Raw genomic sequence first — 21,306 nt, 5'->3', positions numbered from 1 at the left:
TTTAACACGGCTGCGTGTCAAAGAAAGACACGTGAAGAAAATGTTATTGTTTTCTCTATTATGAAGCGAATGCAATCGTGTCACTGGACAAAGAAATCCTGGAATCTCCTTTTACGTCAAATTATGACTTCAGGCCGTCAAAGGTTGTCAAAGCCCAGATATACTTTTACGGCTGAACCCGAACGACTTGAATGTTCGACTTTTGCCTGAGGGAAGTGAATCATTAACTGAAAAAGGAAGTTTAACGTAGCCGTTTTTTAACGTTGCCTGTCAAAAGCATCTCACCGTTTGCTGGCTTACTTTCACCTTAACCCACCAACTAACTGGAGAAGCCCCGTACATTTTGAATTGTTTTGTTCATTCTTTAATGTTTTGTCTATCTCAGAGTTTGGCAGGGAATTTCCCAGATGGAATGACTATTTTTTTGACAGAAATATGACACAGAGGTGGGATGAATATATGCGTACATATCCGGTTCAAGATGCCTACAACTTTCCGTTATTCCCTTTTCATCACCTTCACTCCCAAATCTCGAATACTTACAAGGGGCGTAGAGGACCACAATATATCTTCCCGAATATCGCCTAACTCCCTTTTGCTTTGAAATATTCAAGTATTTCTCCACAGCCCCGTTTGCCGGCAATTTCCGCTCTTCGTCCACTGGAGATTAAGCAATGGAGGCCACAGGGAACCCTCACGATATTCACTTTGAGGACACGAACTACGCCGAAGCCCCGCAGCTCGATCCTCTTGAGCAGGAGTTTTTAGATCATTTAAGAGAGTCTTCGACCCATCAAGTTCAAACATTGGAGAAAGACTCAGGACTTTACGTCAAACTAGAACAAGATGTTGAAGTGGCTGAACTACCTGCTCCTGCGCCCCCACAAAACAACAAGAGGCGAACACGACGCAATAAGGATGACGTCGAAGAGCGGCAGGGGCGCGAGCGCAAAAAGCAAAAGATTCAAGAAGAGCTGAGAGAGGTTGAACTAATAGGATATATGGACGACTCGGAAGCGTCAGAGAACGCGGAAGGCGAAGAAGGCTTGGAAGGTGGTCAGAGCTACTTGAAAGACTCATGGAATGAATTACAGAAAGAAGCTGTCTTACGCAAGATTGAAGATCAAGAGGCACATAATCGTGTAAGCAATGGGGTAATAGCCCCGATGGAACCAGGTTCAAACAGCAATACACAGCCAAGTGAAGGTAAGGACTCTACCCTCCGGACCTTGGAAGCCTGTAATATGTGTAAGGTACGTATCTGGTTCAAAATATTTGGAATCCCTATTCTGATATTGAAACTCGCAAGTTTTTAAGGATTTCCCACCCTGAGCCCCCCCAACAGACCAGGTTTTTGTGACCTTCTTTCTCCTTAACTAACCACGCATATACAGATGAAAAAAACGAAATGCGACGGCACGTTCCCTCGATGCAAACCATGCGTGAGAGCACGCGTGGTGTGCTGTCATACGAACCCCTTTACGGGTTACCCAATTCCACGGGGAGATAGACAGAGACTGCGAAAAGAAAAGAAGGACTTAATTAAAGAGCTGAGAAAGCTACGATGGGCGAGAGGGCGCGTGATGGATCTAGAGGATAGGCTCATGCATGAGTATCATGATATTCGGATCCAAACTGAACGTGCCCAACGCCTAGGAGAGGAGGAAGAGGAAGAGAAAGAAGAAGAGAGAAAAGCTGAAGCCTGGAAAATCAATCGCAAAGAAAAGAATGATGCTAGAGAAACGGCGATACAGAGAAAGGTCAATGAGATTCTGGGGATTGGTCAATCTGATGTAAGTCAATCAACCTCAAAAGACATAATTTTTGCTCTCATGGCATTGTTTCCTCATCATTTACTAACATATGAACCTAGAACATGTTAGTTGGCATTGAGGAACGTCAAGATCAGGTTCAAGTACCGCTGCCGACACAGACGCCTGTGCATAGTTCTCAAAATATCGCTCACGATAATCACTATATCAACCAGACTCCAATATCAAGAGGTACGGCGAACGGTTACCATCCTTGAATTTCATAAACACTTTTCTAATAGCAGCTAATGTTGTTCTTCAGGAGAAATCTTTCCCCACCCTGGGTATCCAGTTAGCCCAACACAGCCGACCCAGCTCCCACATAAAAATGATATTTATGCTGCTGAACCCGATCGCTCGAAGTCAAAGACTCCGCTCAATCAACCCGGGCGCCGAACCGGACTTCAATATCAGGCCAAGCAGCCGCCTCACCTTCAAAACCCGTTTCACTCTCACCCCCAACCCCAGCCCCTTCCCCCGAAGCTGTACATTACACCCCAGGGAATAAGTGTGCAACCCGGTGATTACTGTAAACCACAACAAATACCACGTATAGAGCCCTTCGGGTTTTCACCACCTGGTCGTGCGCAGCAGCATGGTGCTGGCTTTCATCAACCGTCCTGGCAACAGCTGCTGCCACCATCCATGCCACGACGACAACAACAAGGACTGGGAATGGGACTGGGGCAGCAGCAACCGTATAACCCCAGGGGTATTATGAGACAATCGTGCCCGCCTGGAACGGGTGCGCAATTGCCACAAAGCCCTACGTTGGCTCAGGCAGCTTGGGGAAATGTAAGCAGTGAAGGGGATAGCAAAGGGAATTCCCGCCCGTTCGATGATATCGGTAAGCCTAGAGGCCGTCCGTGATATGGACAGACATTTTTCGAGTGAGAATATTTAGGTTCCTTTTTCTTCTTTTCCGGGTCCCCCTTTTTCGTCTTTCCTCTGGGTTGTTTTTAACTTTCATTATTTTTTTTTTTCTCAATTGCTCTTTGCTGTCGACGTGGCCAGCGAGGGGAAAGGTGCCATTTAAAGCAACGCAGGAAATGGCAATCTGCATTGTTAGAGAAAGGGCAGCAAAACAGGCGTATGGAATGAGTCAATAGGCGAGAGGTGGTAGTGAATTTACGTATGTTGTCCCCAGTGTTGCTTCCAATGATGTTTTCTTTCGGAAGGCTATTTATTGGGTGGGTCACTTCAGCACATCATGGACAAAGGCTCCCATGACTGTAGGATTGTTTGGATCAGCTTTATTCCCCCATGGAATTTGCTTTTCTATGTTGGATTTGGGCATATTTTCTTATCTTTGGAATGACGGGGCTGGCCTAGTTAAGGGAATGGAGAATTTAAGATAAAGAGACATATATAGGCAATGGAATTGCGGATCATCGCTATTTTTATGGGCGGTTCCTGTTTTTACACAAGCCTGATGTGCCAGTAGCTAGGTAGTGATGGATCGGAAAGGGGTTTAATAAGGACGCAATAATTTCCCGAATGTGACCTGGGGATACACGAAAGACACTTAAAATCCAAATATGATAAAACATCCAAAACATGAAAATGCTGAGAGAGATCAGCGCGGATTTTGAACCGGTTTAGGGGAGGTTGCTTGCGAATATAGGTGCTGCCCTTCTCGTGCAAGATAAATTTCAAGATCAAATGGGAAAGGGAAAAAATATTTCTACCCGTGATGAGATATATACAAAAAAAAAAAAAAACAAGAAAAATAAAAGCTAGGAAAGAAGAGATATCGATACCAAACACCATGTCTCGACTGGCCGGGTAGCATAATGATGTCACACCATTTCTCAAATCCAAGACCAAAAAGTCATCCCATCCGTACACCACTGACAACCAAATATCCTATCCATCAATTCATATCCGTAATGATACACATATATATATACCTAAATTTATGACAAAACCAAAAGATGTGGGGAAAAACACCATAAATCAAGCCCTCACCAGAGGACAATGAGCCCTCGCGCCCCGCTGCTTTCTCCATATACAACATACCCCTTTACTTTCACACCACTCCCTTAACAAGCCGGGCCAAACCTCACGATCCTCACCAATGCGTTCAAACCCATCAGTGTTGAGCCATACAGCCAGGTCCTCGAGCTGAATTGGATCATACATGAGTATCTTCTCGTACCACGTAGGTTGTTTCACTCCGTTGAATGCCCGGAGGCGAGGTTGTGCTTTTATGGCCGCCGTTATCTGGGTGTAGAGGCTGGGGAGAGATTCGGAAGAGGTTACAGTACTAGGAACCTTTCCGGAACGTATTGTTAAGGGGGTCGTTGGGAGATTGAATGATTCAGGGGTGTTTTCTCTGTCACGTGGTGTGCAGCTCTTTGAGGGTTGACGAGGACGTGATGGCGGAACTGAGTCTCCAGTAGAGTCACTTGTTTGGTCATCGTCAACCAGAATTGCGGAAGGAGACACGGTACGTTTCCTGGACACCTTGGATGTCGAGGTTGAACGCCTGCTTGACACGGGAACGCCCTGGGACTTCGTAGCGCGCTTAGCCGGTTTTACCTTGGGAACTTGCGTGGTTGCCTTCTGAGAAATTGAATTTGGTTGTAAATGTGGTCCTAATGACTGTCCCTTCGTGGGCTCATCAACTTTGGAAAGTCCATCTCCTGGTGTTAATTTTGGCACCGAGTTCGGTGCCTTATTTCGATTTTCCCAACATTTCTCAAGAAGCGAAATCATTTTATCTCTACTCTTTATTGGCTTGAAGCCGTATGCGGCAACCTTCTTCGCTAATTCTGAAGTGGTAAACCCGTTGAATATAGGTTTATCTTGAACCGGCTTTTCAGGGCTACCTACCGAAATGCTTGACCCGGATTGAGAACAAGAATTTGTGTGAGTGGGTTTCACAATATATTTATGTAAAACTCCTTTTTCGGATGGGGTTTCGCTTCGGGTGACAAACTCGGGAGGATCAATTGCCGCCAATGGCTTTTGACAAGAATTATCAGAGTCAATTTCACCCAGTTGGGGTGGAATTTGAGTATCCGCCTTGCAACCAAGTGGTGCTTTGGGCTGGAATGCAAAAATAGAAGGCTTCATCCGATGTTCTGACAGATCAATTTCGTCTATCTCAAGAACTGCTCCGGTCAAATCCCTAGCACCTGCAGACCATAAATTTTTTGAACTTGATAATTTCAAAAAGCCAGAGCCCAAACTAGCTTGTGAAAGTGCCTTAGATGAGGATTCTGACCTCGATAACGGTAGAAAAGCACTAGAATTGCTTATGTGTGAAGTTCCTTCATTTTGTTCATGTTGATCTTCCGAATGTCCGTTTGCCAGCTGGCTCGAAGTCCCAAACAATAACTCTTGCCCTCCAAATGCTTTGAAGGCCTCGAGTGGATGAACCACCTTGAATATAGGAGGTTCGTTCTTTTTCTCTGTGGTAGTTGACTTCTTTCTACCGGGCTTAGCGCACCTGGCACCCGACGTTCGTTTGGCTGCGCTTTTTTCCTTCCCGGGTTCGTCAGACAGCAGAGTCTCAACAGGATCCAAATTGACTGACTTTTCAACTACGGTGTATTTAGCAGTTGCATAAGAAGTGATTGTTGTTAATTTTGACTTTGGCCGATTTTTAGCCTTTACTCTGCGTGGCTTCGACGTGGCACTCTCAGAATCTTCGGTTATCGAGGACTGTCTGTCGTCTGAGAGGCCTGATATTTCTTTGAAGTTGTTGACTTTCAGAAGCTACAGTATAGTTAGAAGACGCCCAACACAAATGCGAAATGGAATGTGCAAATACCTCTATCGGACGCTTTGTTGTGGGAGCGTCAGGAGTGCCTTCCGATCTTGAACCTCCCAGTGTTCCCACAACACCGCTGAATTCATAATTAGACAACATTGTTCTCGTGCTCCGCATCCCGCTTAAACTTTTCTCACATGAAGATGGACTATCCCCAACCAAATCTATCACCGGTATCGTAGTATCTTTTGTAGGAGTCCAATCAAACCTTCTTTGGGTGGCCTGTTCAAGCTGTAACCCATCGTCCAAATCATTGATATGGTCATTTCCAGCGGGTTGCGTTGTGTCATTGCATTCCTTCGGTGCTGATATTTTCGTTTCTGGCTGACGACTTACAGTCTGGTTTGCCTTTGAAACTCTACCATGCAATTTGTAGTTGATTAAACCATCTTCTTTCTTCGTACGCTTTGTTTTCGCAGCTTTCTTCTCCGGTCTTGATTGGCCGAGAATGATCTGTTCCCCAGATACGATATGAATCTTTGATTGACAAGCGTTCCCAGGGCTCTCTGTTCTTCGTTTAAGTCTTTTCCCTGTCGCAGCCTTTCCTCCTGTTCCTGTTACCACCCTATTCTCCCGCCTAAAACTGTTTTCTAAGATAGGCCTGGTGTCCAAAACTTCCTTCCCCTGCGTCTTATCCCCAACAGTGTCTGATCTTGTGGGTCCACGCGACGTCGAGGTCGATAGAAAATCTAGCAGTGACGTTGGTGATGGCAGGCTTAACTGCGATGATAGCTCTATGACCTCTGCAGCGGTTGGAGAGGAGTCAGGAATAACGGGGATTATGGAGCTGGTAAACATCCGCCCGTCGGACGACGACTGCGTTGTCATAGTAGCGGGATTCATAGAGAGGGAGAAATTCGGGAGACACTGGTGAATTTATGGCCTCCCTCATCATATTAACTAATGGCCTCAGGCTTAGGACATCAAGTGTCTTTGTCGTTGTCAAGATGAGATAGATGTTGAGATGATGAGATATTTGACCGAGGAAGATGTTGGAAGTCTGGCGCAAGTTGGGAGATTTCCACATTGGGACTAGCCGGGTTGCTGGCCGGGCAACCGCGAGAAGTAATTATCACTTGGGCCAATTATCCGAAGGGAACGTACCGAGAGCAACCTTGGACTATATTTCTCTTCGTCCTCTCTACTGTAGTTGTACTTGTCTTTGGAGACTGTCGATTCTTGTATCGACGCGATTCACGTCTGATATAATGATATTCATTGAACCGCTCCTTTCTGCTGTCCTCTATCCTCCTACAGTCTATACAAAGGGTTGGTGACTCGTCAAACACCGAAGGAAGATAGATCATGATCACTTTGACTCCTATAGGACATGCTTCAATAATCAGGTGTGGAGTGCTGTCCATTGCCAAACGAAATGTGCATATCCCTCAATTATAAACTCTTGGATCCTTCGATACAATAATTCCTCTGGAAGAAACCCTCTAAAAAAATCGAAGCAGGACCTCTCCTGTCCAAGGGACCTCCATACACTCTGCGTACGGGTGAAACGGAGTAATATTGCGAACCGAAAAAAGGCGTTGACAAGAGGAAAATTGGTGGCCGTGGCTAGGCGCCTTAAATCTTCGACACAGTACTATACGTAATGCTCGAATGGGGCCGCATTATGCTTAATTACGCCCCTCTCAAAGCCATAAGACCAATGATAATCCTTTCAAGATCTTTCGCTTCAGCCTCCAGCGTAGCTGAGCTAGTAGATCCATTTTGACCCGCCTTGTTTGTTTCAGCTTTCCACCCCGGTTTCGCATTTCCGGTTCCCAATTTATACGCTTTTTTGATCTTGCTAACATCTGATACAAGACGTAGGTTCTCGTTATTAAAATCAACTGGGGTTCCTTCGATGACCTTCTGAAGATGTTGAGCTACAGACTCATTTGTAGCCTCCGGGGACGTGGAAACTTTGATCACCAGCAAGTCCTTCGTAGTATCGATTAAACCGAACTTGCGAAACGACTCCGCTATCTACCAAACAGTCAATAATGTTTGTGTATCTTGGTGGAAGAGAGAGGGAAAATGGCCCACAGACATTATTATTAGAGCTGAGAGAATATACTACTTCAGAATGAACATTCTTTGACTTCAGTCGGTGGTTTTGATAGTCATTAAGGGCTCTAAATACAGCTGTGAGGATGTGTGTGGTAGAGAGAATCTATATATCTTGGTTAGAAGTTTGACTTCATCTTCCCTCTAATGCTCCATTGCGGGTGCCACGCAATCTCGGTAAGGATATGTCCCACCGTACCATTGTAGCATCGATAAAGGCATATTCGAATTCAGTATTCCCGGAAAGGAGTTGTTGCCTTAAAAAAGATGCATTCTGGAGGTTTCGATATAAAGCAACGTGAACAGGCCGATTTAAGGGCACATGGGGGAGCTGTATCGTTTTAACGCCGGACATCTTGAAAGCAGCAGCTTATGGAACGAATCTCAAGGGAAGATAAATTGGCCAAAAACTCAGCTGCAACCAGCATATCTATAACCTAAAAATTCAACAAATCCAACACCTCCGCATATTCACCGCAAGGGTAATATAGCAAATTCTCCCGTTGGAAGAATCCCGCACCCAAAGAAGCAGTTAATATCACGTGATAATGACATCATTTCTGGAATATTCCGGATCCCGTGATCTGCGAAGCGTCAATTGGAGGCTGTATATCAGGTGACTAGACTTCAACTTCTTTCGCATCGTCTTGTTCTTTTAATCTACACATCATCCTATCTCTCCATCAAACCATGGCCTTCGTTCTCCGACGGCCGTTCGCCGTCTCTACGGCATTCAGACAGGTCCCCAAATCATCAAACATAACCGTTCGCTTCATCCACAGCTCTCCTCTTAAGCAAGGGCCCTCTTCATCCAAACGCCACTTCACTCTCGCCGGAGCCCGTCAGACATTCCAAAATGCCTTCCGCCGATCATACAGGCAGGTATCTTACCAGCCAGTACAGTCGTCAGGAGACCTGGCACGGAAGCTGATGTACGGTGCCGCTATCGTGGGAGGCACAATCGTCGCAACAAACTTGGTCTTCAACCGCGAAACAAGAGAAGACGTCGCCATGCCACTCTTTGAACGGCAATATCTGAATCAAACCTTCATGCACACCGGTCTCGGTATCGGGGTCATCAGCATTGCGGCACGGGCTCTACACACGTCTGGCTGGTCCTACAGGCTGATGGCGACAAATCCATGGGCCGTTGTCGGGCTGAGTTTGGTAGCTAGCATCGGGACGATGTATGGAACATTCTACACCGCGCCTGAAAAGTATGTATAATGATCTACTCCTTCATAGCCACCCCTGGAATATTTTATCTTCAAAGCAACTAATATGTCCCCACAGTTATATCCAAAAGTATGCGCTATGGGGAGCATTTAACCTGACCCAAGCCGCCGTCCTCTCCCCGCTATTCTTCATGTCCCCCGCTATCCTTGGACGTGCCGGCCTCTACACCATTGGCATGATGGGCTCCATCGCCTTCGTAGGCGCAACCGCCAAACAGGAAAAATACCTATACCTTGGCGGCCCCTTGCTCGCCGGTGTAGCCGTCGTTGCCATGTCCGGCTTTGCGCCTCTTGTCCTCCCCGCCACCGCAGCGCGGACGCTCATGTGGTCTGAGCGTATCTGGCTGTACGGCGGTCTCACGGTGTTTGGAGGGTTCACTCTCTTCGATATACAGAAGATCTTGCACCACGCTCGCATGGCGGAGAGGGGTCTAATTAAGAGGGATGCTGTTAATGAGAGTATCAGTCTCGAGCTGGATTTCTTGAATATTTTCATACGGATGGTGCAGATTCTGGCTTTGAGGAATAACCGGAAATAAATAATATTTCGAAGAGGACGGGGGGGGGGGGGGCTGGGGCTGTATACTAGTATCTATTGAGACGTTGGTGAGGAGAGGAATTGCCGGCCCGTCCGTCCATACGTGCCTTGCTTACACAATAAATCTGAAGAAAGAGCCTCTAGAAAACCTTTTCATGCGGAGGAAAATCTCCATTTTTCGGACTGTGTTTTTAAAAAAATAAAGAAATACCAGATAAGAAAAAAGAAACTGGAAATATTTAGGAATTTGTCACCGCATCCCTTTGAGTAAGACACCATATCTTAAATTAACGGTAATCCACTCCGAAGGCCCACATCCCCAGAGACACATTAATTCGTCTCCAAGAACTGCAACTGGTAGAGCTGAATTAGTTAAAGGAAGACATGTCGGACCCTTCCATCACGGGACCTATTTTCCACTATATGTAGTCGTTCTCGTAGTTGGCAACCTTTGCAATCAATCAAGCTTGCCGTTCTGTCAAGACAAGGGACCTTCTGAAAGGGGGTTACATATACCATAAAATCTTTATAAAGGGTGGGATATATCATGTGTTAAGGGGTATCATTGGAGATATAAACGACGGATATACAACAAGCCCTATAACTCCTCTTCGAAATGGAACAGAAAAAATACCCCGGGGTAGGAGCGCTGGTGGCAGATATATATACACGAGAAGAGGTGAAAACCAGGGTGTAAACAAATCATATGTAGAAGTGAAGACATCAGAAAACACCTCATCTCATAATAATAACACAACAAACCCCGCCACCAACATCACGCTCCAACCCGTCAGCCCAGATCTTAAACTCGTCGACTCCCCGGTCTTCCCCTTGACAGGAGCAGACACATTACTAGCACCGCACAGGCCGCTCCCAGCCATCAGATGCGCCGGGTAGAACACCATGGGCAACCCCTTCGTCATCTCAACCCCAAGGGACCCAGGCCAACCAATTGAATAATTCTTACAGCTCAGAACTTCTGTAACGATCAGCCCGGGCGTATATGAAATGCCCAAACTAAGGATATAGTCATTCCCATTCTCACCCTGAGTAGAGTAGACGACAAGCACATGACGGCCATCAGTCCCCTTGTGAATGGCGATGGAGCTCCCGTCTCTGTAAATGGGGTAGGAGACGGATGAGAGGTAGCCGGCGTCGGTGCGGATGACGTGGGAGCGTAACTTGTTGAGGGTTGCAGTTAGTTGGTAGAGAGGGTGTTTGGTGTTGTACTGTGAGACCCAGAGGGCTTCGCGATTCGCGGGGGTTTGGGATCCTGAGAAGTGTAGTTCTTGTCCTTGGTAATAGCTGGGGATGCCATCGGAGAGGATTGTGAAGGTTAGGACGTTCTTGGCGAGCTGAGGTGAGTGGGTTAGTAGAGTTCATGGGTGAGATATTCTCAATGTTTAATTTTTGCTTGCTCCCTCTAAAGGTTGTGCATGAGACTTACAGAGAGGTCTTGGACATAAGATGGGAATCGAGGGAGATCGTGGTTCTCCGAAAAGGTTACAAGGGCACTGGTATCACGGCAAACCTTTTTCACCGCGGCGAGTTCATCATTCAACGCAGTGATGTTTCCAGCAGTAAAGGCTTTAATCATGGCGAAGTAAACGGGGTAGTTCGGAATGCTGGGGATATAATTTTGGTAACTGCAGGCGGTATTCACATCGCTTTCAAACACCTCGCCTGTTGCAAAAACGCCAGACGCCTTGGCCACTTTCTTCAGGTATTCCGTGCCAACATGCTTCGCGGCATCAATTCGAATACCATCAACTGAGTAATTTGCAACAAATTCTTTGACCCAGGCCTCCATCATCTGTGTCACTTCTTCAGATTCCGTGTTGAGATCCGGAAGTGCAACGATGTCATCCCCTATCCAACATTTTTGCGCCTCATCGTAATTATTCCAGTCCTTAATCTTACAGTACGGGTGGTAATACCTTTGCCGGTTAAATGGGTTGAGGACAGAGTAATCGACCGCAATGGCAGGGTTTCTACCATTCGTTATGAAGGCCATGTTATTGATGACGATATCGACCATCAAGTACATCCCCCGCTTATGCACCTCCTTTCCAAGGTCGATAAGATCATCGCGAGTTCCAAAATGTTCGTTCAATTGGTATAGATCTTGAACCCAGTAGCCATGGTATGCTTCTCCGTAACTAACGCGACCTTCGACATTTTTCGAGACTGGTGAGATCATGATGGCATCGAAGCCCATTTCTTTAATATAGTCCAACTTGCTGATTATGCCCCTCCATGATCCTCCGCAGTAGAGGTTCTCGTTCGTATCGCATTTTGCCGAAGTCGAACCATCAGTCCTCGCAAATCTGTCCGTGAAGACCTGATATATCGACCTGGATTTCCAATCGACGGTGTCCGCTGCTAATGCTAGTCCGGCGAGGTAGCAGAGTATAAAAAGGCGAAGCATTTTGCACGGCAGCGGCAATCTTGAATTCGCTTCCTCTGGCAATTTCCATAGACTCGACCTTTTTCTAAGGCGCAAACAAAGCAATCGCCTTTAATAACGTCCACTGAGCAAATGGAAAGCAATTCGATGCTTTGCGATCACTTCCCCACTTAATTTTGCCACTCTTTGTGACCCGGGTAAGAACGAGCACAGGGTCGATGATTATTTGCGCCCTAGGCGTCCCATCATGGTGTTAGCTTAAAGTAAATAAGATGGGCGCTTTGAGAAAACGGGAAGGCCTAGTTTCCAAAGCGATCAAACCCCAAGTTAAGGGAAGAAAAACTTAAAATTCCGCCTGACTATTAGTTCTCTGAAATATGAATTCTGGAAGTTGACATAGTATTATTAGAAACCAACGATCCCATAGCGGGAGGATGTCTTTTACAAGTTCAAATTCGATTAGACTTCCGCGGTAATCGAAGAGTGACCTGACCCTTGCAATTGGGTTGCGACAACTCAAGGGGGGACAAAAATCCCAATGGGGGCGGGCCGTAAGGAGTGGATGACGTTAGTAAAAAAAATATCGATTAAATGGAACAATATAACATGCTGCAGGTACGCTGCACCGGGTTTCAATTCCCTCCGCGCGCGAAAAGCACTCTGGGGACCGCCACGCTGACCTATTCCCCGGAGGCTGGATCCACTCATTTGGCATTCAACTCCACTTCATCAATCGATCCAGCATATCTTCTTGGTGTGCTCTGTCGTGCCAGCCTTGCCTGCCAGTTTGAGTTTTGGTGGTATGCTCGTGATCCATAAGGTCACATCCAACGGCTGAATGGATCCATTCAGCCATGGAGCATTCAGCCATGGAGCAGCCACGGATGGAGCGTGGATTTGCCCGTGGATAGCAACCCGAACAAAGATAACATGAGAGACGTGAATGAAAATAGCTGAGATAGGAACAGCGGAAAACGAAAACAAAAAGAGAGAAAATCAGTTGCCTAGGAAGGAGAAAAGTCCGAGGGTTGATTCATCTGAGCCCTGGGAGAATGAATAGGTCAGTGAGGCTTAAAGTTCCGATTCCAAACCTAGAAGGAACCACAATATCACTGACCCCAATAACCCACTCCGTGCGTGTGTTTGGATACAAGATGTGGTAAGGAAGAGATGATGGTTGGCATCTAGGCAATCATACGGACCAGGTCCAGTGGGTGGCGATTAAGCGCTGAAGAAGTGCCCCAGAACCGAATCCCAGGAACACTAAATTCCCCGCGCTCTGGTCAGTTCACACAATCCAGGGGATAAATGGGATGGATGACTGCAGCATTTTTGCTACGGAGGCGGTTTGTGGTTGAACTGCTGGGACGTTGGAAGTCGCTAAGTCTTACGGTAAGGGTTCTGCGGGATTGGTGGCCTCAACTGAATAAAGTTTAGCTCAAATAAAATGCGGGGCCCAGGGACCAGCGGCGGGCCAGGCCCTAATTTACCAGAATGGAACAAGTGTTGGGCAACTGCAGAGCCGCTGTAGATTAGGTATTCGTGTGTTTTTTTTAGGTTTTTAAACTCCGGCTAAACCTTTGGGGAAAGTAACGGTTTAGTGGTTGCGGGTCGGGGAACCTTGATCTTTGTTCAAGGCAGCCTTAGCCCCGAGTTGCCCTCTCGGTTTCGGGCAGTTGAGGGTTACATTTGAATCTTTGGGTTTCAACATGTTGAACATTGATTTGAAATCTCGACTGGCAAAATCTTCAGAGAGTTTTAAACATTTCAAGATCTATGAATGACCTCTCATTAAAAAACTACTAGTTTTACATCGCACACTTATCTCATACCGATCTTCATATATTCCTGATAATAATAGCGATGTTATCATATCTCTCAAGTCTTAAATTTGAATCGTAATTTTAATTTAATTTTAATTTAATTTAACTTTAATCTATTTTTAATGCTGATTTCCTTCTTAGTATCAGAGTTAAAGTTAGATTAAAAGATTAGATTTTAATTAAAATTAATCAAGGATATGAAATATGATAGCAATCACTCTTATCAAGAGTATATAAAGATGGGTTATGAGATATGTATGAGACCAATCCAATTGATCTGAATGCTCAAACCACACTGAAGATTTTTGCAGGCTTATAGCTGAACATGATTTAAAATCTCAGCTGAAAAAACTTCCTTAACATGGTTTATGCTATAAATTATGACACCCCTCTATTAAAACTACATGAGCTAGTCATGCCTCACACATATCGATCCGCAGAGTGTGTAGACTGTTTATTTGATCATGGTTAAAATGGCGGGCCCCAGCTTCTATAAATCGACTTCCAACTTTCGAATTTTCCAGCTGAAGATTTTTTAACCCATTTCAGCCATTTTAAAACCACATTCAACTGTACGCCCCCTTCAGGTAAAATAAATGCCTAGATAGTAGGCAGATTCAACAGCATCAAAACTGATCACTGAGACTTCTATTTGGGAGTCTTTGATGGTGAGCTTTAAAGAACCTGCTCCCTCCGTAGATATATACTTGCCTTGAGATCTCACATACTCTGGCACTCGCCCAACCACATTTATTCCTCGTTGAAACCTCTGAGATAGCGAAGATTCATATCGCAGTGAACTTGTAGCTTCAAAAAACAGCGAGGAGGTCACGTATGATGCACAGGCATGAGGACGGAGACAAGTCCACGCGCATGATTCTCATACCAAAAAAGGAAAAAGATAGAAAAGAGAACTGATATGACCAAATTAGATTTAAGTACAGCTGCAGCTGAAGTTCGTATCTGTTGGGTTATTCTTGCGCAGTGAGATCGGAAAACTATACATCTGTTTAGGTATCTGCCCTCCTGTTGGTCCTGGTCCCGGTGTGACTTTCACCGGTTCCAGATAGGAGAACGACACAGGGTTTGGTAAACGGGGGTTGGGAGTACTTTTTGTGAGAAAAGCTGCTTAAAGACTCTGCTGAATCACACCCTGCTTTTAATATGTTGATGCAGGTAAAGAGAGATGTAACAACGTATTCCATGATTAACAGAAGCCAGGTAGCTAGCTTTTAAAGGATGGCTTGTTGGAAGCTTAGAGAAGACCTAATTGACTGCAAAAATTAAGGCGAAATTATAGTGTGATGACAGCAATTATAGTAAACACTGCTTCAGTTCCTCTAATCACCATCTTGTAGGAAAAAATAGAGTTCAACAGAGCTACAGTCACTTTGAAATCCAGATGATCTCAGAGTCAAAAAGACTGATGTTTGAGAAGTTTGTAGTTGTTTCATATAAGTTTCAGAGGCCAGTGTGAGAGGATTTAAACAAGCTGGGCAGCACTGCCAGAGTACTCTAGAGCTTTAAAATCAGCAATTTCATCACAGCAGGAGTTGTAAGTTGTAACGTGATTAAAAAGTGTTCAAGATATAAATTCCTTCAATAAGAGAGAACTGCAACAAGTGAAGCAGGTCTTGTACTTCATTGCAGACTGCAGACTGCAGATATAGTGAATCAGATATAACTGCAAAGGATTAAAAGCTGTAAACCATATAAGAGATGCGAGACTTGCTATAGAATATAATTCTCATACTCTGAGAGTGTTTGAGATAGAACTGCAAGAGATTGAGTCTTTCTTGTTAAGATATAGAGATTTCAACACCCCTGCTAGCTTCTGAAATGGTATGCCCATCTTATTCGCCAATGGCAAGTGTCAGCTGCTCAAGCTGTCTGCCAAGAAATCCATTATCCCAACTATTTTGCTATGAATGGCATCTATGCTCGTGACGATCCTTTCGCTCCTTATATGCAGAATAGTGCATCATATACACAATTTTCAATTCAACTTCTAAATTTTGAAGCATCCAAAGTAAAAATCGTAGAACCCACGTCCAAATTGGATAGATTTTTACCAGCCTATGTTACATGTTCCTGCCCACCATTGTCCCATGTGCCTCATAGCCTGGAACCTTCCAATGCAATCCAGTATCAAAGAGCCTTTTCGTTCCAGTTCCACTCTGTTTATTGCAACTAGGTAGAACGTTTGCAAGATACAGACCTGCAGAATGAGAGGGGTTGTCCGTAGGACAACGCCACTTAAATATAGTCTGAAAGTCAATGCTCCAAGGACGGAACTGTTAGGGATAGAGACCTACATATGAAAGCTCAAGAAGAAGGTAAACCAGACTTATATATTCGTGCATTTCCCTGTTTTCGTAGTACAATTAACTTACCATCCAGAGGCATCTGTTTGCCGATTCTGGTGGTACAAGTACAACAGGTTCCTGGTTCCTCGGGAAGTGAGGAATTCAAGCATACTTTGTCTTATTCCAACTTGGTTATCATGAGTTTGCCCTCATTGTGCTTGCACATTCCTTTCAATCGCCATAAAGCTCTACTTTCTCGTCGTATCGGCCTCCCTGAGCGTTTCCGCTCTTGCTTCACCGACTCCAATATCGCCGGACCTTTTGAGAAGGAACAACATTAAAGAGAGGGGTAGCATTCCTGGGTGGGATTGGCTTCGAGGTCTCGTGGAGGGTTCGAAAACTGGCTCAATTGTTGAAAATGGCATCAAAGAAAACAATGGTTGCCAGCCATTGACCTTGATATTTGCCTGCGGGACGGGGGAAATTGGTAATATGGGTGAGATAATAGGGCCACCTCTGGCAGGCGCGCTGAGAACGCATATGAACGGAAAAGTCACCATCCAAGGCGTTAATTACCCTGCGTCTGCCCTAGTAAACTTAGCCCGATAGAACAAGGCAGCCGGCAAACATTCGCTAACCGTAGGGTATAGGGCAATTTAACCCTTTGGTGAAGACGGTGGACCAACTATGGTCAATCTCGTGCGCCAGTCATTATCGCAATGCCCCGGAAGTAAGGTGGTCCTTGCGGGGTATTCCCAGGGAGCCTCAGTGGTACACAATGCCTCTGGCGACCTCAAGGCTGGCCAGGTAGCAAGAGCGGTGCTATTTGGAGACCCACTCCAAAGCATACCCCCACGATCCATCATCGAAAAGGACGTGATGTCAATATGTGCAGGAGGAGATGCTATCTGTCGAGGCGGTTTAGATATTCCGGCTCACTTGTCATACGCGGAGAACGCGAATAAAGCTGCTGCATTACTTGTAGGAGCGTGAACTGGAAATAATCAAGGAGTGGGGGGAAACAAAAAGGAAATTAAGAAAGAAGCACAAAAGACGGATCCCTAAGGGTTGAGGCGCAGCACATAGTACCAACTGCAAGTGAGTTGAAATATCAAAATTACCGGCCTCTATCTGTAGCTTCGAATATAAAATTTTCTAACTCTCCCCGGTTGGTTAAGTACCGATCTCCGCTGGTTGTAGAATGCACAGATAAACCTCTATAGATTGATAATGTTAGAGTTGAGATAACTGATAAGGTTTGGGACTCGCATTGCTTACCTAATCGGGCTAGCGTTCACAATGACAGGAGAAACTGTTCAGGAACAAGCAACAACTCTTAAATCTCACAAACCTCGTCGACACATATAAAGCAATAGTTTCACCCGCAAAGATGTCGACGGAAATGGAGATTGATTCTCCCGTCCTGGAGAGGCAGGATGATGACCAAGCGCCGGCCTCCCACACCACCAGGGAAGCGCGTACCCAGGCGGGCGCTGTCGCGGTGCGCAGTATTGAAGGCTGGATTGTTCTTGCAACAAACATCCACGAGGAAGCTTCTGAAGAGGACGTTACCGACCTATTTGCTGAATACGGAGAGATAAAGAATTTTAATTTAAATCTGGATAGGAGGACGGGTTATGTCAAGGCAAGCAACCAAATGAAGTCCTGCCCCTCCGCTTCCCCTCTCACTAAGTTTGTTTCGTATCTAAATTTTTTTTTTCGCCTGACTTACTCCCACAATATCTTACTACCTCACATGCCATATTGCAATGGAGCAATATTGCTAACCCGTCTAATAGGGATACGCTTTAATCGAGTACACCACCCTTCCAGAGGCAAAGGCCGCCATCGAAGCGCTTAATGGTGCCAAACTTCTTGATCAGTCCATCCAGGTCGATTTCGCATTCGTCCGACCACCACCCTCAAACAAAAGCAGGTCCGGAACCGTTGGAAATCGCAATCGGGGAGGCCGCGGGCGGAGCAGGAGTCGAGGTCGAAGTCGAAGCCCTGAAGGCAAAGCTGAACGAGGCTAAACGCGGCCAAGCTCCAAGACTGCTTTGAATTTGTCTAGCTCCGCGAACTTGGTTCTGAAGTTTCATTCTCCCTTTGTGCCGCAAAATAACGATACGCATACCGACTCACAACCCTATTAGAAAATGTAGGATGGCGAAAATGGGCAGGTAGCGAATACGGCTTATCCATGACGATATGCTTCTATTGATTTTCTATTTAGATCGCCGACTCTGTCTCCCTAATGACGTCTGCATCTAGTTTGTTCGCCCATCGCGTATAGTCTAGATGTAAACCGTCAGGGAAGAGACATGTCGGCATTCGATTATTCTAAGGCCTAGGTAAGATTCCTATACAGCTGTTTATCTTCCCAGTTTCTGTGCTAATTAAATAAGAATTAGGCGCCTTCATTAACCATAAAATTGAACTGAACGATCTACCTATTTTCAAATATCATCCCTGCTAGTTCCATTATCCCTTTCTTAGGTGTATTGCTTCGTCGATTGGATGTATAAACATATAACACTCATGCTTCCCAGTAGATCAAGGAATCCGCGTACGTACTAAGATATCAGCTTATACTTCAAGCAAAGATAGGATGCTGCTATCGGTCTTCATATGCCACTCTGCAGGATTTTCTTTTGGGTAACGTAATCGGACGCCTTTTGAACCAGGACACCTAACGAACCACTCTTCCAGCCCACACTCGACAAATTTTCAAATTAAACAACCACTAAGGATTTCATATAGAAATTATATAGAATATACCTTAGACCTGTGAGCAGCAAGGAGCTTTATGTTCTGTACTACCACATATACTACATCATGCTGGTGCTCACTTCTTAGTCCCTGGATTTGAATTTCCACAACGTTAACAGGTTGATTGAGCTCCCGAGCTCTAGTGGCTCTAGCTAATTCTTCCTGTGAGATTGAACTCTTTCCTGAGCTATATACATATAGATTTTCTCTCTTTTACTTTTGTCTGGCATTGACAGCTCTTAGCTTTAAATATCTAATATTTAATCTTGCTACTCTGCTATTTCAACTAAGTCATATTGCAAAATATTTGAAAGTTTGAAAAAAATTATGATCTATGAGATTCAGCAGGCTTTAAAAAGTAAAAGTATAAAATAAGTATATAATATATTGAATATTATCAAATAGTTAAATAATATAAAAACTTCAAAATATAAGATTTAAAATAATCAAATAAATTTTAATTGATTTAAAAAATATTTTAATAAATAGATAAAGCTTTAAAAATAAAATTATTTTTTATAGTATAATTAAAAATTCCATGCAGAGTGGAAGGACAAACAGCCTTCATCGACCAATCTGGCGGGCCACAGGCATTTCAAACAGCAAAGGAGATCGCATAAGGAGCGGTGGACACAGATTTGCCAAGTCAATTGGTTAGAATCTTTATTGGTTAGATTTTGGTTCTAATTTGTTCCGTTTGTTTGCTTCCAGTTCCCCTCATTTGGTTTGTTTTCTTCGCATATTTCATTCCAGCCTCTTCTCGTAGCAGAGAAAAACCGTCATTAAGAAATTGACATAGAAACCCATGTATAGATATACAACTGATATGAGTCGCTAGACATTCATCGACCCTGAACGATTAAGCCATCATGGCATACACAGAACAGCATCTAGGGGATTAGTGGAACTTTGAACAATGTAGCAGCTGGACATGTCTTGATCAACGCAAGTTCGATGTCTTTCTTGTACAGGAGGAAATATTACAGTAATTGCAGCACCCATCCAGATATTCCCTTGTATGCTGATGAAAAACAGCATTTTATATCGCGGCAGGCATCCTCTCGTCATCTCTGGTTGCCCTGCTCGTCTCGCTGTTCGACACTCGGGTTAAGAATAGCCTGCCTTACAGAGATTATAGGGCTTGAATATTGAACAGGAGCCTATATTCAGATTTCCAAATGGATTTCTAGCTAGATTTCTAGAGTGCGCAAGAACTTACTTTCCACTCCTCCTTAGAAGCTGGCCCACGCAAAACATCACAGTGCAGCTGTGTTATTTTTATCCGAAAACGCATTGGCGCAATTCTAATTTCTTTATACGATGACGACGAATAACTGATGAGACAAAACAAAGTGATGGATTTGTACGAAAAACACCTCAAACCCTCGTTTAAAGGAAGAGATATCGCCCTCCCACGTTTGAGGTTCAGCCTAGTGATAACTCATTATGTATAACACACAAATCCCATGCTCAGTATTTCAAACACTGGAAATATTCTGTTCACTTCAGAGCTTTTAGGGACGAGCACCTCTATGCACGCATGAATAATGAATGCAGCGGGACTTGACCCTGGTGCAGGACACTTCAATTGGCTTAGTGATGTATCCAGGCTGTCGAATTGCCATTGAATGCTTCACTGTAGGGATTCCTTTCCATCCATTTCCCTGCAGCAGTCACGATACCGTGTTTGGAGTAAACTCAGTCAAATTTTTAATTAAAGCTATACAGGAATCGGTCAATAGATGAGAACGTTGTCAAAGGTGTTCGTATTGTTCACGGACATAGGATATGAGGGCTGAAGGGAAAATCGAGAACCCGTTCACGCAAAAGTGTCGTGTCGGGAATACAACAAGTCCCTAGGAGCCATGTTACATTTATTTTTCCTCTTACCGAATATCAGGTGTCTTGCCTTGGGGTATACATAAATAGTGTAGATCAGTGGAGTGCTGGCCACCTTGCGCGGCGTCCATATGGTAGTCATAGGACATCCGACTTAATTCCCGCATGAAATGTGTATTTGGCATGAAGAGGGCTCCATTCAAAACTGGTGATTTTGAGCAATGAATAGCAATAATTGCAAACATGCCATATCCGCATTGGTAATTCCTGGATAAATCATTCCATCATCTGAGATCTCCAGAGCGTCCTCAACCTCTGCATCATATGCCTGCAGCCTCTTATCGTAGAGTCCGGATTCGCGCCGGAGTCGAAAATCGACATAATGTTGCTGGAAAGATAGAGTGAATAGATACAATTGAAAGGCGGCGACGAATTGCAGGAACACAACTAGAGGCAGCAAGGCGGCCAATCATAGTAGCACGGCTGATGCTCTTGAAAATTGACATATTTATCAAAATAGACAGTTATGTAGCTTAATGAAATTTTGAAAATGGAAGCGTTCATTTTTGGTAAGTCTCATCACATGATCGCGCTAACCAAGTCGGTAATAAAACGCGCCTACCTCAACGGGTCTGGTAAAAGCTTTCTTTCTGTAATCGCCTCCTCCTGTGCCGCACGGGCCGTTCCTAGTGAGCCGCACTTCCATGCAACACCATCTTTCAATCGACCCGCGACAGGC

The 21,306-nt window shown here is 44.8% G+C and overlaps 8 protein-coding genes across 8 annotated transcripts; 4 read left to right on the top strand and 4 right to left on the bottom strand.

Annotated features, from left to right (window-relative positions):
- Positions 1 to 674: 674 nt before the first annotated feature.
- On the top strand, positions 675 to 2,681 carry PAAG_06768 (hypothetical protein; the record flags this gene model as incomplete). Its single annotated transcript, XM_002791176.1, has 4 exons — positions 675 to 1,253; positions 1,395 to 1,793; positions 1,874 to 2,003; positions 2,074 to 2,681. The coding sequence occupies 4 exons, from the start codon at positions 675 to 677 to the stop codon at positions 2,679 to 2,681; spliced, it is 1,716 nt and encodes a 571-aa protein (XP_002791222.1).
- A 1,086-nt stretch (positions 2,682 to 3,767) lies between these two features.
- Positions 3,768 to 6,417, bottom strand: PAAG_06767 (hypothetical protein; the record flags this gene model as incomplete). The annotated part of the gene is made up of 2 exons (XM_002791175.2): positions 3,768 to 5,534; positions 5,590 to 6,417. 2 exons carry the CDS (start codon positions 6,415 to 6,417, stop codon positions 3,768 to 3,770), a joined length of 2,595 nt encoding a protein of 864 aa, XP_002791221.2.
- Positions 6,418 to 7,221: 804 nt separating this feature from the next.
- Positions 7,222 to 8,005, bottom strand: PAAG_06766 (hypothetical protein; the record flags this gene model as incomplete). Its single annotated transcript, XM_015846000.1, has 3 exons — positions 7,222 to 7,569; positions 7,634 to 7,756; positions 7,850 to 8,005. The coding sequence occupies 3 exons, from the start codon at positions 8,003 to 8,005 to the stop codon at positions 7,222 to 7,224; spliced, it is 627 nt and encodes a 208-aa protein (XP_015700435.1).
- Positions 8,006 to 8,340: 335 nt separating this feature from the next.
- Positions 8,341 to 9,424, top strand: PAAG_06765 (bax Inhibitor family protein; the record flags this gene model as incomplete). Its single annotated transcript, XM_002791173.2, has 2 exons — positions 8,341 to 8,867; positions 8,944 to 9,424. The coding sequence occupies 2 exons, from the start codon at positions 8,341 to 8,343 to the stop codon at positions 9,422 to 9,424; spliced, it is 1,008 nt and encodes a 335-aa protein (XP_002791219.1).
- Positions 9,425 to 10,163: 739 nt separating this feature from the next.
- Positions 10,164 to 11,851, bottom strand: PAAG_06764 (alpha-amylase; the record flags this gene model as incomplete). The annotated part of the gene is made up of 2 exons (XM_002791172.2): positions 10,164 to 10,778; positions 10,871 to 11,851. The coding sequence occupies 2 exons, from the start codon at positions 11,849 to 11,851 to the stop codon at positions 10,164 to 10,166; spliced, it is 1,596 nt and encodes a 531-aa protein (XP_002791218.1).
- Positions 11,852 to 15,577: 3,726 nt separating this feature from the next.
- On the top strand, positions 15,578 to 16,952 carry PAAG_12274 (hypothetical protein; the record flags this gene model as incomplete). Its single annotated transcript, XM_015847786.1, has 3 exons — positions 15,578 to 15,682; positions 16,206 to 16,550; positions 16,668 to 16,952. The coding sequence occupies 3 exons, from the start codon at positions 15,578 to 15,580 to the stop codon at positions 16,950 to 16,952; spliced, it is 735 nt and encodes a 244-aa protein (XP_015702582.1).
- Positions 16,953 to 17,349: 397 nt separating this feature from the next.
- PAAG_06761 (RNA-binding protein 8A) lies at positions 17,350 to 17,992 on the top strand (the record flags this gene model as incomplete). Its single annotated transcript, XM_002791170.2, has 2 exons — positions 17,350 to 17,598; positions 17,759 to 17,992. 2 exons carry the CDS (start codon positions 17,350 to 17,352, stop codon positions 17,990 to 17,992), a joined length of 483 nt encoding a protein of 160 aa, XP_002791216.1.
- Positions 17,993 to 20,614: 2,622 nt separating this feature from the next.
- On the bottom strand, positions 20,615 to 21,073 carry PAAG_06760 (hypothetical protein; the record flags this gene model as incomplete). The annotated part of the gene is made up of 3 exons (XM_015845999.1): positions 20,615 to 20,772; positions 20,811 to 20,955; positions 20,981 to 21,073. The coding sequence occupies 3 exons, from the start codon at positions 21,071 to 21,073 to the stop codon at positions 20,615 to 20,617; spliced, it is 396 nt and encodes a 131-aa protein (XP_015700434.1).
- Positions 21,074 to 21,306: the final 233 nt, after the last annotated feature.

The sequence above is a fragment of the Paracoccidioides lutzii genome, assembly GCF_000150705.2.
Source record: "Paracoccidioides lutzii Pb01 unplaced genomic scaffold supercont2.20, whole genome shotgun sequence".
Classification (NCBI taxonomy): Eukaryota; Fungi; Ascomycota; class Eurotiomycetes; order Onygenales; family Ajellomycetaceae; genus Paracoccidioides; species Paracoccidioides lutzii.
This window is presented reverse-complemented; position numbering and strand designations above follow the sequence as displayed.